The 15000-nt window shown below is 39.5% G+C and overlaps 2 protein-coding genes across 3 annotated transcripts in view; one reads left to right on the plus strand and one right to left on the minus strand.

Moving 5' to 3' along the window:
* Nucleotides 1-3146: 3146 nt before the first annotated feature.
* Nucleotides 3147-8338, minus strand: pdcl3 (phosducin-like 3). 2 transcript variants are annotated; one of them, XM_056754206.1, is made up of 7 exons: nt 8245-8338; nt 5317-5432; nt 4826-4949; nt 4656-4746; nt 4341-4484; nt 3850-4058; nt 3147-3650 (listed from the first exon to the last, which is right to left on the minus strand). In XM_056754206.1, exons 1-7 carry the CDS (start codon nt 8336-8338, stop codon nt 3508-3510), a joined length of 921 nt encoding a protein of 306 aa, XP_056610184.1. In that variant the 3' UTR covers nt 3147-3507. The 2 variants fall into 2 exon arrangements, with proteins under 2 accessions (XP_056610184.1, XP_056610182.1); XM_056754204.1 differs by lacking the exon at nt 8245-8338 and adding an exon at nt 5969-6110.
* Nucleotides 8339-8435: 97 nt separating this feature from the next.
* Nucleotides 8436-15000, plus strand: part of LOC130427140 (TBC1 domain family member 8) — an 11928-nt gene continuing 5363 nt past the window's right edge. The window contains exons 1-11 of the mRNA XM_056754202.1: nt 8436-8586; nt 10634-10744; nt 10819-10937; nt 11018-11246; nt 11481-11721; nt 12929-13136; nt 13335-13532; nt 13603-13746; nt 14063-14213; nt 14392-14606; nt 14696-14813. Of these exons, the coding sequence (XP_056610180.1) occupies nt 8460-8586; nt 10634-10744; nt 10819-10937; nt 11018-11246; nt 11481-11721; nt 12929-13136; nt 13335-13532; nt 13603-13746; nt 14063-14213; nt 14392-14606; nt 14696-14813 (1861 nt within the window). The 5' untranslated portion in view covers nt 8436-8459. The remainder of the gene's footprint in view (nt 8587-10633; nt 10745-10818; nt 10938-11017; nt 11247-11480; nt 11722-12928; nt 13137-13334; nt 13533-13602; nt 13747-14062; nt 14214-14391; nt 14607-14695; nt 14814-15000) is intronic.

Consider the following 15000-nt stretch of genomic DNA (forward strand, 5'->3'; position numbering starts at 1 on the left):
TGTGCGGAAAAAATATGTCTAATCTGGAATAAAGTAAAACATTTCAAATTTTACAATGTAAATGACAGAAATTCAACAATGCCAAAAAAATATATGTGAAAAATAAGAAAAGTGTGTCTGACTAGCCTATCTGTAAAAGAAATAACCCATTTTTTTAAATGTACTGTTTTCTAGATAAAATTTTCCTAAATAATGTAAAGAACATTCTGTTAGGGTATAATCTTCATGTCTGTAATATACCATCGTAAAATAATGAATAAAACGTTGATGCTCTTTGGTGATCTCACAATTAGATTTTGAGACTTTAGCCTGGATTTTCATTTAAGTATTTTTTTGTCTCATTTCCTCTTTTGATTTTTGTATCTTTATATATTTATTGATTTATTTTGTTTGTAACACAAGACTCTCTCTTTGATTTATTTTAAAGTGATTATTTAGTGGTCAAAACATTGACAGCAATCATTTAGATTTCAAATGGTTGATGTATTACTATTGTTGTTTTCTATCATTCAGAAGAGATGAATTTAATAATCAGCTGTAGCTCAATGTTCAGGCTTTATTTAGACTCGACTGTTTCCTGTTGTCCTTCTCATCTTAAAGGAAATAAATAAGTGTAAGAGTTTCCCTCCATCTGATTTATGAGGCGAAAATCTTTATTGTAATTTACAAAATAAATGTGTATGAATAAATGTGCACGTGCGTGTTTGAATGAATCAATGAATGACTGGATTTACATCTCGTGCAGATCTTCAGTTTAAAGTCAAACTTCATGTTGTGATTTTCCACAGAATTGATAATAAAATGGGCAATCTGCTTGTTTTGACTCTTAATGAAGTGGACTTACTGTATGTATGTTCGTGGGTTTGAGCACGTGGACCCTATCTCTGTTTATTTCTCTCCAGTGGACTCAGTGCTGGTGTTGATTGGTCTCTCTCTCTCTCTCTCTCTCTCTCTCTCTCTCTCTCTGTCTCTCCCTCTCTCTCCTTCTTGACTAGTATGTCAGTCAGTCAGGTAACTATAGTCAGAGTATCAGAAGTGAGCAGACAGACATGATGAGCGCGTGTTTTCGACACTTTTATGTGATTTGTGGTTTAGTTTGGTCTGTCAGCAGCTTTTATTCAGCTGTTGGTGAGTATACCTCATCTTCATCATGCTTTATAAATGACAACAAAAATAGTATTACAAAACTAAAAGTAGTTTGATATAAATAATTCAAAAGAAGTAGTGAATTTCCTTTGTGTAAAAAGACTAAAAGACGCACAATTTAACTGCAGTTTATACAAAACAAAACATCATTCATGAACAATTGTGTGTGAATCAGCAATTTATTTTAGTTTTGGGGTTGGTTCTCTAATATGGTGAAGGCTTTTTATACTTATCAGTGAAATGTTATGAAGGTAAATTGAGACAGTTTTGTCATGTCAATGTCTTGATGTGTTTGAGTTTAGAAAGTTTTCCAGCTCCTCTGAAAGACTGTGAGGACTATGGAGATTATATTCAGGTAAACATGTTTTTAGCAGTTATAATAAAAATGTTGGTTTTGTTTTTAAATGTGCTGATATATTTCAGTACTGTGTGTGTTTTAGGGATCTGCTTTATTGACTTTATTGTGTGATCTGGAGTGGAGGGATCAGAAGCAGGTGAACGAGAGTTTCTACACTTACATCATAACATGTTCATATGTCTGAATAATGTGTGTGTGTGTGTGTTCACAGGAGCAGATTCAGAATGTTTTCAAGAGGGTAAGTCTTCTATCTACTCAGAAACCCTTCAAACACTTGTATTTTATCATCAGTGCGAATGTACCACTGCTATATCTGTACAAACACACAAAAATGACCCTGGACAGCAAAATATTGATATTTAATTTTAATTGATATTTTTACATAATCTGAATGATGAATAATTAAGCTGTCTATTGACGTACGAGTTGTTAGAATAGGACAAAAGCTAGTGGAGATACAGACGTTTATAACTCTGGAATCTGAGGGTGCAAAAAAATCGAAACATTGAGAAAACGCCTTTAAAGTTGTTATTTAGAGGCACAGTAGCAGGCCATCTAAGTTTTGATATATTTAAGGTAGGAAATTTACTAATATCTTCATGGAACATGATCTTTACTTTATATCCTAATGATTTTTGGCATAAAAGTAAAATCTAAAATTTGACCCATACAATGTATTTTTCGTCTTTTACTAAAAATGTTCCTGTGCTTCTTAAGACTGGTTTTGTGATCCAGGGTCACATATGAACTGTAAAGCTGCTTCACAACATGTGACACTGTGAAAGGTCGAGCTGCTCGCTGTCATTATCTGATGACAGTGTAAACATTCTCCTCATCTTCTGTTCTTCAGTTTCTGTTTCATTATTCTAAAGCACAGAATTCAGTTGGATCAGTAGACAGAGAGGTATCCGTCTCTTCATATATTTGATCTAATCTACTGTATAGAATGAATCCATCCTACTACGTCTGAATACCTTCACCTTTTGAAACTCTTTGTTTTCAGTCTCATTCAGTTCACCCGCTGATGCGTCTCTCCCCGAAACTGTCTCTGCGCAGAAAGAAACAACAGGTTTCATTCGTCCTTACACTGCATGCTGACTTAAAATGATACACAGAGAACATCTACACTAGTGCTGTCATCATCTTGGACTAATGTGTGTGTTTGTCTTAGAGAAGCTGAAGGATGTCTGCGGACCTTCTGGAAGATTCACTTAAGGTGCGTTCACACGCTTCATTTGAAACTGTTCTCACTCCACACACTTTCATCTGTTGACTTTCAATCATTGGTTTTCTAGTCTATCTGATGTCATATTTTAATTCTGAGCACAAGAAGATAGAAGTTAGACACTGCAGAGACTTTCTTAGACTTGCAGATGTTTGCAGCGGCTGTGGGAATATGATGTGCGCGAGAGAGGTTTTATTGATGTGGTTTTCTCTCCACAGTTCTGCACTGATCTGGGATGTTCTGGCTGTGATGGGAGAATTGAGATGCGGTGTTACAGCTGCATTCGGATTTCTGTCAAACTTAAAATAAATAACAAATTTCTATATTAAATTTAGCCTCACACTTGTTATGTGTTCTACCGCTGTCGCTAGAGCCACTTCATACACACAAACAAACACAAGATAAAATAAGTCATAGTTGATATTCATGTTATTTATTCTGCTTTATATAATAGCTGGTGACAAGCATTGAAGTGACAAAAGGTTCTATTAATATTATTTCAAGTCATATATAAAAAGATTGGCTTCTCTGATAAATAGTCAATTTAACGACGGTTTGTTTAAAATGTTCTGAGGCGCTGGCGTCATCCAGAGTTACCATCAGAATGAGAGAGCATTCGTCTCTTTAATATGGCACAGAGTTAGAAACAAGGTTCAGCAGCAGTGGTGGTGATCGCAGTGGGGGTGATAGACACGCTGTCCTCTCAAATCACTTCAGCATCACAGCCGCTCTGTTTCAGACTCCAGCAGTCCTGCTGATGATGTCAGTGTTCAGATCTTCAGTCTTCATCAGAGTCTTCCTCATTGAGGTTAGGTGCGGAGCAGCGAATGGACGTCATAAGTTGATCCTGGATCTGTTTTCTGGGATTTTCCTCCAGGTCAGTCTTGATAGCACCCGTCTCTGATAAACGCCACTCCAGCTCTGACACCATACAAAAACATTCAATAATTTAAACCACTTAACACAATTCATGATGAAGATGAATAAATAACGACAGACATTAATTCATTATTTTATCCATCATTATCAACATATGTTCTTAATTCTGAGGGATCTGTTATAGTGAAGATAGCATTCTTTTTCAAACAAACAAATGGAATAAAAGACACGTTAGATTTACCGTCACACTTCAGGTTCATTCCTCCAAACACAAGCGGGCCGATGAACTGGCCCTTCATTTCGCCCTCTTTATACACAAACACTGTGGGCAGGTTCCGGTCGGGGTAGTTGGCAATGCAGGTGGTGGAAATAGACTTAAGAAACTTTGTTTGAGGAAACTTGTGGGCCAGTACCGACAGATGCTGGTTTATCAGTGTGCACAGAGGGATTCTGATGGACACAAAGTGATATTAGTCAAAACAACTACAGCAACACGCACAAGAACAATCTGATGTGCAAAGCGGCCTTAAATCTTATGTTGACAAAAAAAAAAAAAAAAATCACATTTAAAAGACTTTTGAAGCCCCATACATGTAATTAAACTACAAATGGAGAATAACTGGCATATAAATGGTCTTTCAAAAACCATACAGTTATGGTTTTTGATTGTGAATGATCAATAATATGACCCCATATACATTATATAGAAAACTTGATATAAATGCTTCTCACCCCTGTTTGTAGAGATGCAGAATCACCCAGATTCCCTCGCCAGCTTTATTCACCTCCTTTATATAATCCTGACCGGAGATCTCATTCAGTTCTCCAAAGACGTTCTTTATCTGGTTAGCTTTCCACTCTGCAAGTCTCTTCTGTCTGTGAGAGAGATGTACAAGAATCAAAATGTTTCAGTTTTATATAAATTCTAACCAGAATGTTTGAAAAAAATATAAATACAGAGCTCTTGCACAAACTTCTCTGTGTAAACCCAAACATACATATGCCTCCATAAATTTGATCAATAAATGTGTGTACATATAAACTGACCTGTACATCTCTATGGCCATCTCATCCTCTTCGTTAAACTCATCTTCATTCTCTTCAAGTTCCCCTAGAGTCATGTCCTCATAGGTCTTCACTGAAAACAAATACTTTTATTACAAACGTTACAAGAATATTCTGCTCTACACACTTTTACAGACTTCTGCGTGTCTTACCAACAGACAGTTGACGGAGTTGCTGCTCCTCTTCTTCTTCCTCCTCATCTTTTTGGGTTTGTTTAGGGGGAAGAATGCCCTTCTTCCGCAGGATGTCATTCCATTCTGTATCTGCGTTTGGGTCCTACAATTAAAGACATATAAACACTCAAATATCATGTCATCAACCAGAGCCAGTAGAGTTCTCATACTTCTTAAACAATGGAATTACTGGTCCACAGACCTTTCTTCTTTTCTTTTATTGGATTTAGAGCCTGCTCGTGTGTCCATTAATATAATAATGGATAGAGCAGATTTTACACCACACAAACACTAACAGAACAACAAACATATTCGACATTTAAATGTTCATGATCAAACTCCCAGTGTCGGACCACATCAACCATCTGTCACAGTCAATCACACGAAACCAATGAGGAAACTACCAACCTTTACAACTCCGATCATTCTAAAACCAAGTTTTAAGTTACCGCGAGTTAAACTACACAAACCTGCATTTTGACGCCGTTGTTTGTCCTGCTTTGTGAATCGCACCTCTCTAGTAACTCCCTGCACCGGAAACAGAAGGAGCGCACCGCATTTCCCTCCGGCGGAACACGAGCGTCATCTTTTACACGGGAAAATACATAATAACCTTTTGATCAATCACTCGACTACACATTTTAAGGAAATAATTTAGATGCCCATGAAATTACACTGATACAAAAGACGTCGTATAAGAATGTTTAAATTCTTCGGAAAAGATGAGTGCGGGAAGATAATAGCCGTTGAACCAACTTCCGCTTTGAGACAAAATGTCCATATACGGTGCTGGACGTGATGTCCAGACCGCGCTGTCAATCAATGACGCATTAATTAATGTATGGGCACTTTATTCTTTATCTTTAAAATTGTGTTTAAAATGTGCGCTCGTTCTTTTAGTTTGTCTATTTTTATTGTGTAATACTTTTACGGCCCGTTTTATTTATTGTCAATGAGAAGACTCAACTCAAGATTCTCTTTATATTGTAATGATCATTAATAATAATAGCCACATTACATATAATAAAAATTAAGAAATAATCATCATCAATTAAATGTGCTGTTATCCGAAAGAGACCAGACATCACTTTGAGAACACGCCTAAAATACACGTCTGCCAACCCGATGTTAGTGATCCCAAACGCGTAAGATGATTGACAGGAGAGAGTGTTTCTGAAGTCTTCTGATTGGCTAGAGAGGCGGGTCTCTCATTCGCTGTCAGAGTGTGACGTGTATGATTGTCTGTCATGCCGTTAAAATCACTACAATTTACAACAAATTTAAACAAAAATATGACGAAAGTCCTTGACTCAGTAGATCTCAGTAGATTTCCTCACAGACATTTAATCAGATCACATGTATCTGCAAGAAAAAGATGACATAATAATAATAATAATGATAAACCAGAAGAATCCGTGTATCATTCGTTCTTTTCATATTCAATTGAGATTCCAAAATCGGAAAATTAAAAAACGGTTTGTTATTTCGTTATTCGTTTATAAATGTGATACCAAAAAACAAATAACGGGTCATTTTTCGTACTTTTGATTTAATGCTCAGATCAAAAATAGGAAATGAAATAAAGGGGACACGACAGATTTTGATTTTGAGATTTAATTTGTTCGATTTGGGTAAACCGGAAGTTATCTTCGTGTGTATGTGTTGCAGTTAAAAGAAGCCTGAAAACCCTCAATCTTGCAGTGATTGACTAAGTAATTTTTTTTGTAATTTCGTATCGACACCCTGGCCGCACTGGAATCATATGCTGATTTAATTAAAGACTTATTTGAAACTGTCAGGACACATAAAGAGATGTCAACTACGCTGCAGAAGATGGGTATCCAGCGAAGTTCTGAAATGAGACGAGGCTGAATCCAGCTTCTTATTCGCAGTTTCTTATTCACGCTTAGCTTCTTAGGGACCATCTCGCGTTTCTCTTCTTTTACGTTTTTAAAATAAAAACTTTTTTGTGTGTGTGTTTCTGTGTGCGCGCGCGTGTGTGTGTGTCTGTTGGCGTGTGTCTGTGCCTGCCTGCGTGCGTGTGTGAGAGAGAGTGCACAGAGGATGGGCTGCTGCTCGCTGTCTAAGTCATGACCTGCTGAATGCCCCTTGAGATGACCGTGAACTTCACGTGGAACCTCCATCACCCACTCCCCTTAACATTCTCTATATTACTTTGATCGAACAGTTTTTTTAGGCAGCCTATGTCCACCATGAATATTAATCGAATCCAAAAGTACCTACATGTTTGAAAGTGCAATATTCTGGTGCAGAACATGCAGTACGGTTTATGCATGAGTAATTTACGTGTATATTTGTAAAAAAAACATAGTATACACCGTTTTGTTATACTTTGCATATATATAATTAACTGTTTTTATTCTATATATTTATTTTTTCTATTTCCTTTGTTTGTCTATACTGTATTTTTTCATTCTGAGCTCCTGAAACCACAACACGTTGCTTGTCTTTGTGTGCACAATTTGAAAATAAAGCTTATTCTAATTTTTTACTGATCCATTGTTCTTATACAATTTATTATACTCTTGTTGGTCTTAGCCAGTGCATTATACACACATTATATTACTGCTATGTAGTTACATGTATATATATTTAAGTAAACTTTGACACAGAACTGTGTTTTTGTACAAGTATGTCTTTGATGGTGCGTTAAAAGTTCCACAGCTAGGTTACACCTTGTCTTGATGTCTACCGTCATGCAAGAAAACAGTTTTACTGTAGCATTTTTGGGTTATTGGACAATTTGGGGTGCCATATCTCGAGTTCTTTGAGGGTGCGTTAGACGTTCTACATTGGAGTTATACCCAGTATTCATGACTAACATCTAGCCAAAAAGCAGATATTTTTATTGTAGCATTTTGTAGCAGAACATCGCTGGATACCCATCTTCTGCAGCGTAGTTGACATCTCTTTATGTGTCTTGACAGTTTCAAATAAGTCTTTAATTAAATCAGCATATGATTCCAGTACGGCCATGGTGTCGATACGAAATTACAAAAACAATTACTTAGTCAATCACTGCAAGATTGAGGATTTTCAGGCTTCTTTTAACTTTTTGCAAATGCGGCAAACTTCCAAGTGCAACACATACACACGAAGATAACTTCCGGTTTACCCAAATCGAACAAATTAAATCTCAAAATCAAAATCTGTCGTGTCCCCTTTATTTCATTTCCTATTTTTGATCTGAGCATTAAATCAAAAGTACGAAAAATGACCCGTTATTTGTTTTTTGGTATCACATTTATAAACGAATAACGAAATAACAAACCGTTTTTTAATTTTCCGATTTTGGAATCTCAATTGAATATGAAAAGAACGAATGATACACGGATTCAGAAGCAGCCTCGTTTCTAACTGTTGTATGGTCGTCCTACTTAGAAACGTGAGGGAGTGACGGTGAAATGAAAGTTCCTCGCCGGATCCTCGCGCAGGAAAAGCGGAAGTAAACAGTCTCAGTTTGTTCATCATACAGCTGCTGTGTGTGTGTGTGAGAGAGAGAGAGAGAGAGACAAGCTGCTGTTATGGGCGGAATATGAGAATGTGAACGCGCACAAGATTGAAACAGCTCGAGCCGCTGGTGTGTGTGAGGATGTGGGTCTCTCCTGAAGAAGTCGTGTTGAAAAACGCGCTGAAACTTTGGGTGACGGACAGAACCAACGATTATTTCCTGCTGCAGCACCGGAGAGGACACGGAGAGACCGGAGGAAGAATCACAGGTGAGATAAACAAACACGAGTTTCATCAAATGACATCGTGACGTCACATTAAAAACCTGTTTTCTTTCTGAGGATTCTCAGCTCTCAGTTTGCTGAAGTCTGTAGACAAACATCCTGCTTTTCTTTTGTCTCAGCTGGACTCATTCCGTCAACGAGACTACACACACTACACACACTACACACTACACACACTACCCATTACACACTACTCACTACACACACTACACTCACTATTCACTACACACACTACACACTACACACTACTCACTACACACACACACAGACACGAGAACTCTAGTAGATTTCTTCATGACTGCAGAAGAGAGTTGTGTATTCTTCTTACTTCATTAGACTCAGTATTTCTCCTAAAGGATCTTTAATAAAGACGTTGTGCTGATGCTTTAATGAAACTCCACTGACAACAGCATTCATCTCTTGAGAAACATATCTCAGCATCATTGCACACCAGATCAGTTTAATTTGCTGTCACAGATGCTGTCATGATTCCAAAGCTTCTCTGGACCAGATCACACATGTGACGACTCAATCTCAGCTTTCACTTTTTCACTCATGACTTCTACTGTCAAAACTGACCTTTGATTCATGAATGAAGCAGCCGGCTATTTAAAATGTACTTACTGAGGTATTGATATATAAATGATTCTTCTGCACACATGTGTGAAGAGTGCAGCACAAATTCTTCATGAAAATAATAAACTATTTCTCTGATTGGTGGATATCTGCAGGATTATGGGTCATCAGTTTGTTTTCCTGTAAAAATGTTTCTGTATGTTTATATATTCATCATGACCTGTTCAACTTGCGGACTTTTTCTTTGTGATGTTTTCTGTTCTCTGTTCTCTCTATTATTCATTGTGAAAGTAGCCATGAACATTTTTGATCATGACTAGACACATCTCTTTAGGGTTGGTTCCCTTATTTAAACAACATTTGTATTTCCATCTCTGCGTTAATAATGTGTGTTTATTATCTGTCTGACATTCTGATGCAGATATGCAGCATTCATTTATAACAGGGATCTCCAACCCTGATCCTGGAGAGCTAGTCATTGAGATCGTATGTGATGAGATGTGATGGGATGTGTTGGGGTGGAATGTGATTGTATGTGATGTGATTGTATGTGATGGGATTGTATGTGATGGGATTGTATGTTATGGGATGTGATGTGACAGTATGTGATGTGATTGTATGTGATTGTATGTGATGTGATGTGATTGTATGTGATGTGATTCTATGTGATGTGATGTGACAGTATGGGATATGATTGTATGTGATGTGATTGTATGTGATGTGACAGTATGTGATGTGACAGTATGTGATGTGATTGTATGTTATGGGATGTGATGTGACTGTATGTGATGTGATTCTATGTGATGTGACAGTATGTGATGCGATTGTATGTGATGGGATGTGATGTGACTGTATGTGATGTGATTCTATGTGATGTGATGTGACAGTATGGGATATGATTGTATGTGATGTGATTGTATGTGATGTGACAGTATGGGATGTGATTGTATGTGATGTGATATGATTGTATGTGATTTGATAGTATGGGATGTGATAGCATGTGATGTGACAGTATGGGATGTGATTGTATGTGATGTGATGTGATTGTATGTGATGTGATTGTATGTGATGGGATGTGATGTGACAGTATGTGATGTGATTGTATGTGATGTGATTGTATGTTATGGGATGTGATGTGACTGTATGTGATGTGATTCTATGTGATGTGATGTGACAGTATGGGATATGATTGTATGTGATGTGATTGTATGTGATGTGACAGTATGGGATGTGATTGTATGTAATGTGATATGATTGTATGTGATTTGATAGTATGGGATGTGATAGCATGTGATGTGACAGTATGGGATGTGATTGTATGTGATGTGATTGTATGTGATTTGATAGTATGGGATGTGATAGTATGTGACGGGATGTAATTGTATGGGATACTATGTGATGTGACAGTATGTGATTGTACGGGATGGGATGTAATGGAATGTGATGTGTGTTGTAGGTTTGCTGGTTGGAGCGTTGGACACTGTGTTGGACTCCAATGCGCGTGCGGCTCCATTCCGGCTGGTTCTTCACGTGCCAGGGTGTCAAGTCAGCTGGGTCATAGCCAGTGGTAAGATCATGTCTCTAACAGTCATCTCATGAACACAAGGATGTTGTGTAGTCAGTCACTGTGTGTGTTGGCAGGAGTGACTCTAGAGGAGGTGCAGAGACACTGGAAATGGCTGGAGCACAACATAATGCCGTACATGGCTGTGTTTGAGAACAAAGAAGACGTAGCCAGTTTTGTACAGGGCAAAGTGAAGGTGTGACCCCATCATGAAGATCACACACACACAAACACACGCTACACACAAGCATATAATGTGTGTGTGTGTGTGCACAGGGTTTGATTGCAGAGGAGGTTTTGGGCGGTCAGGCAGCGAGGGAAGAGGACCCGGCGAGGTTTCGTGAGGATCTGTCTCGGTTCGAGCAGCGTTTCGGTTTGCCTCAGCGAGAGAAGCTGGTGACACATTACTCATGCTGCTGCTGGAAGGGTCGTGTGCCTCGACAGGGCTCGCTCTACCTCACCACCAATCACATCGCTTTCTATTCATTCCTGCTCGGCAAAGAGGGTGACAGCTATTACACCTTACATTCATTATCACCACCTGTTCATATCTCAGGCCTGACAGTCTGATCTTAAACACACACAATCATCAATTCATGTCATCACTGAACCAGTGTGGAGAGTTATTCCCAACAATGGTTCATGTCAGTATGTTTCTGTTTGTCCAGAAGTTCAATTCCTTCGTAATCAATAATCCAGCAACATTCAAAGCCTTTATGATGTAATTTATTATGATTAGTGAAGCTGTTGGTTCCCTGGGCGGAGGTGACGCGTCTGGAGCGTGTGTCCGTGGGTCTGCTGACAGACGTGATCCGTGTTCACACGCGACAGAAGCAGAGGGATTTCTCCATGTTTCTTAATGTGGATGATGTGATGAAGGTCATGTGTCAGCTGGCTGATATCGCCCTGCGTAGACTGCTGGACAGCGGGGGTCTCACGCTCGATCAATCACTGCAGGACCCCGCCAACATTACCAAGAGGTCAAAATTTACATCACATCCAGCATCATTCCAACACATTATGTTCAAATAAACACCTCCATTCGGCCAATCAGGAGCTGTGTTTGAGTCTAACATCACAGAGCCTCCTGAGATCATGGAGAACAAGACATTATTTTCTTACACTAGATGTAAATATTCTTTTAGAGTGAGTTACAGTGGTGTGTGTGTGTGACAAGAGAAGAGATGGATGAGACATCAGGATGAATTTATGATGTGTCTCCTGATATAATGAGAGAATCTGGTGCTTCATCCTGTAAAGAGGATTTTCATTTTCACAAACAAGACGAGATCTTTAAAAGTTCTGTAGATTCAGCTTCTGCCTCTTCATACATGATATTAAAGATGGGGTAACACGCACAGTTTCTGCCAACCTCATAATAATCTTGAGTACCTATAGAGTTGCATACGTTGTATCTTGAAAGAGTATTTAGTTGATCACATTTATAAAAGAGAGATACAGCTGAATGATTTCTTCCGGAAAAACAGATAACAGATAGGGAGCGTAACGGAAGTTTATTTGGATTATAAACAGAACATCTTTATTTTTTGAGCTGGACCCTTCTTGACCAATCACGTTCTTCTCATGTTGTTATGGAAACGACAGATCTCTGTCATTGGTTAGCTGTGAAAAAGGAGCTTAAGTAGAGCGATTCGCTACAGAAAAAGACGCCGGTGCTGGCGTTTTAAAAAAAGCGCTCGGACGTTTATTGAAAACACGGGAATCAAGTGTGAACACGGCTTTAGAAGAGTAAGAAACGAAACGTGTGTGTTCCATGACCATCATGTTTGTGTTGTGTGTGTGTTACATGACATCATGTGTGTGTGTTTGTGTGTGTGTGATACATGACATCATGTTTGTGTTGTGTGTGTGTGTTACATGACATCATGTTTGTGTTGTGTGTGTGTTACATGACATCATGTGTGTGTGTTTGTGTGTGTGTGTGTGTGGTTATTTTCATCTGTGTGTGAAAAGCAGCATGTGTGTATTTATAGAGCGGCTGTGAGTCTCATCTCGACAGGAAACATCAGTGTTTATTATAGTCACCTTCATCTCACAGAAGGGTTTGTGTGATGGTTTGGTTTAGGGGTGGGGTGACTGTTATAAGGGAACATTTATAGTCTGTACTGTATACAAAAGAGGTCCCATAAAACATGAAAACACAATGTGTGTGTGTTTGTGTGACAGGTTGTTAGAAGAAGAGGCTCTCAGGCAGTACGTGCTCTCTCTCTTTGGCTTGCCGCGGGCCGAGCATCTTCAGGAAGTGATGTCATGCTCGGTTTGGACTCCTCATGCCCGTTGTCACACGGCGGGTACTCTCTATACCACAGACGGCTATTTGTGCTTCAGCAGTCGTGAGGAGGGCCAGTGTACACTCATCATACCCCTGACTGAGGTACAGACACGATCACACATCATTTAAAGGAACGCTACACCACATCTGTTATTTCACCAAGCACAAAACAACCGAATGTGGGTTCTATCATGAGTGCATCCTTCAAAGACTATTCATCTAGAGGACATGATGATGTAGAATGAGTCTGTGATGTGTGTGAAAACAGATGATTGATCCTCATCTGAACCCTGTGTGTAGATACTGGTCATTGAGAAAGCAGACAGCACCAGCGCTCTGCCCAACCCCGTGATCATCAGCGTACGGTGTAAGCGTGCCTTCCAGCTCATTGACCTGCAGAGAAGGGAGGAGTTAGTGGAGAGTCTGCGTGAGCGACTGCGAGATCTGCACTGGAAACAGGCCGTCAACCGCGGACACGAGCAGCGCAAGAAATCCACGGTACATGTCTCACACACACACACATCTTCAGACGGCATCATTTACACAAGTACACACTCCCTCTGTCTAGATGTCCAGCACACCATTCTACACTTTCTGCTACGACACCGTCCAATCAGATGAAGAGGACACTAACATCATCTCTGATAAAGCTCTGCGTCACATGGTCCTCGCTGACACATTCCATCCCAGCCAATCAGATGAGTACACAAACGTGAGTACACGCACAACATCATACACCTGATCACACGTGTGAATATGACACCGTCATTCTGGTTAGTGTTTCTCATCTTTGACTCACCTTTGGCTTCGGATTGAACTGAAAACATTTGTGAAAATAAAAGCCAGTGATTTATCTTGAATTAAAAACAACATGTCACACTTGATGTCTTCATAACATTAATTCATGTGTATCTTTGGGTATTGTGGGGAAACAGTGCAGCAGATCTTTCCTTGGATTTATTTCCATTCATGCAAAATATAATTTCTTGTTTTTTGGAGATGACGTGAGATGTTTTTATCTTCTTCAGAACTCTGAGCGTGTGAAGGAGCGTTTATGGGAAGATCATTTTGTTGAGTTTGGTCGAGGTGTGCACATGTTCCGCACAGAGAAAATTCAGAAGCTGGTGGCGACCGGCGTCCCGGAGTCTCTGAGAGGAGAACTGTGGCTCAGTTTCTCAGGTGATGACAGCTGAAGAAATGCACTTCTGTATTCTATATCTGTCAAAGCTTGTGAGTTTCAGTCCAGCTGTCAGTCTTTCACTTCTTCTTCTGTGGCTGTGTGTAAGATGTTCATCTGAATACTTGAAACAAACACTTCTTATCACACACATCTGGCTTCTCTATGTTTGATGGACAGACGCGTGTTCATCGCTGGCCGCACATCAGAATTATTACTCTGATCTGCTGGAGAAGTGTCGGGGTCAGAGTAACGTCGCCACAGAGGAGATCGAGCGAGATCTTCATCGCTCACTGCCTGAACATCCCGCCTTCCAGAACGACACGGGAATATCAGCTCTCCGTAGAATCCTCACGGCCTACGCTTACAGAAACCCCACCATCGGTTACTGTCAGGTGACAGAATACCGTCACACACACATATTGGTCATGATAGATGATAATGTTGTGTGTGTGAGATTCATGTGTGTGTTGTGTGTCCACAGTCCATGAATATATTAGCTTCTGTGATGCTCTTGTACACCAAAGAAGAGGAAGCTTTCTGGCTGCTGGCCACAGTGTGTGAGAGGATGTTACCAGACTACTTCAACCGCAGAGTCATCGGTGAGAGAGCGGGAGAGGGAGAGGGAGATTTATAACGTAATTTACCTTCCGCCTTTTTGCAAAGCAGTGTGTCGTAACATCCGTCCTGCAACAAACAAGGAGGAGAAGAAGAACTTCCATTTTGCCGTCGCGCTGGAATTTAACAACAGTGAAAAAACGTACAGAACACGTATTCAAGCACTTATCC

This window comes from Triplophysa dalaica, chromosome 8, assembly GCF_015846415.1.
Source record: "Triplophysa dalaica isolate WHDGS20190420 chromosome 8, ASM1584641v1, whole genome shotgun sequence".
Taxonomy (NCBI): Eukaryota; Metazoa; Chordata; class Actinopteri; order Cypriniformes; family Nemacheilidae; genus Triplophysa; species Triplophysa dalaica.

What these genes read in the sequence shown, in the direction of transcription:
- pdcl3 (XM_056754204.1), bottom strand. Translation starts at nt 6,095, where the DNA reads ATGACAGACAATCATACACGTCACACTCTGACAGCGAATGAGAGACCC. An exon ending in TTTGGGATCACTAACATCGG is followed by an intron (nt 5,433 to 5,968) that starts GTTGGCAGACGT and finishes CCCGTGTAAAAG; the next exon opens with ATGACGCTCGTGTTCCGCCG. An exon ending in CTGCATCTCTACAAACAGGG is followed by an intron (nt 4,059 to 4,340) that starts GTGAGAAGCATT and finishes TGTGTCCATCAG; the next exon opens with AATCCCTCTGTGCACACTGA.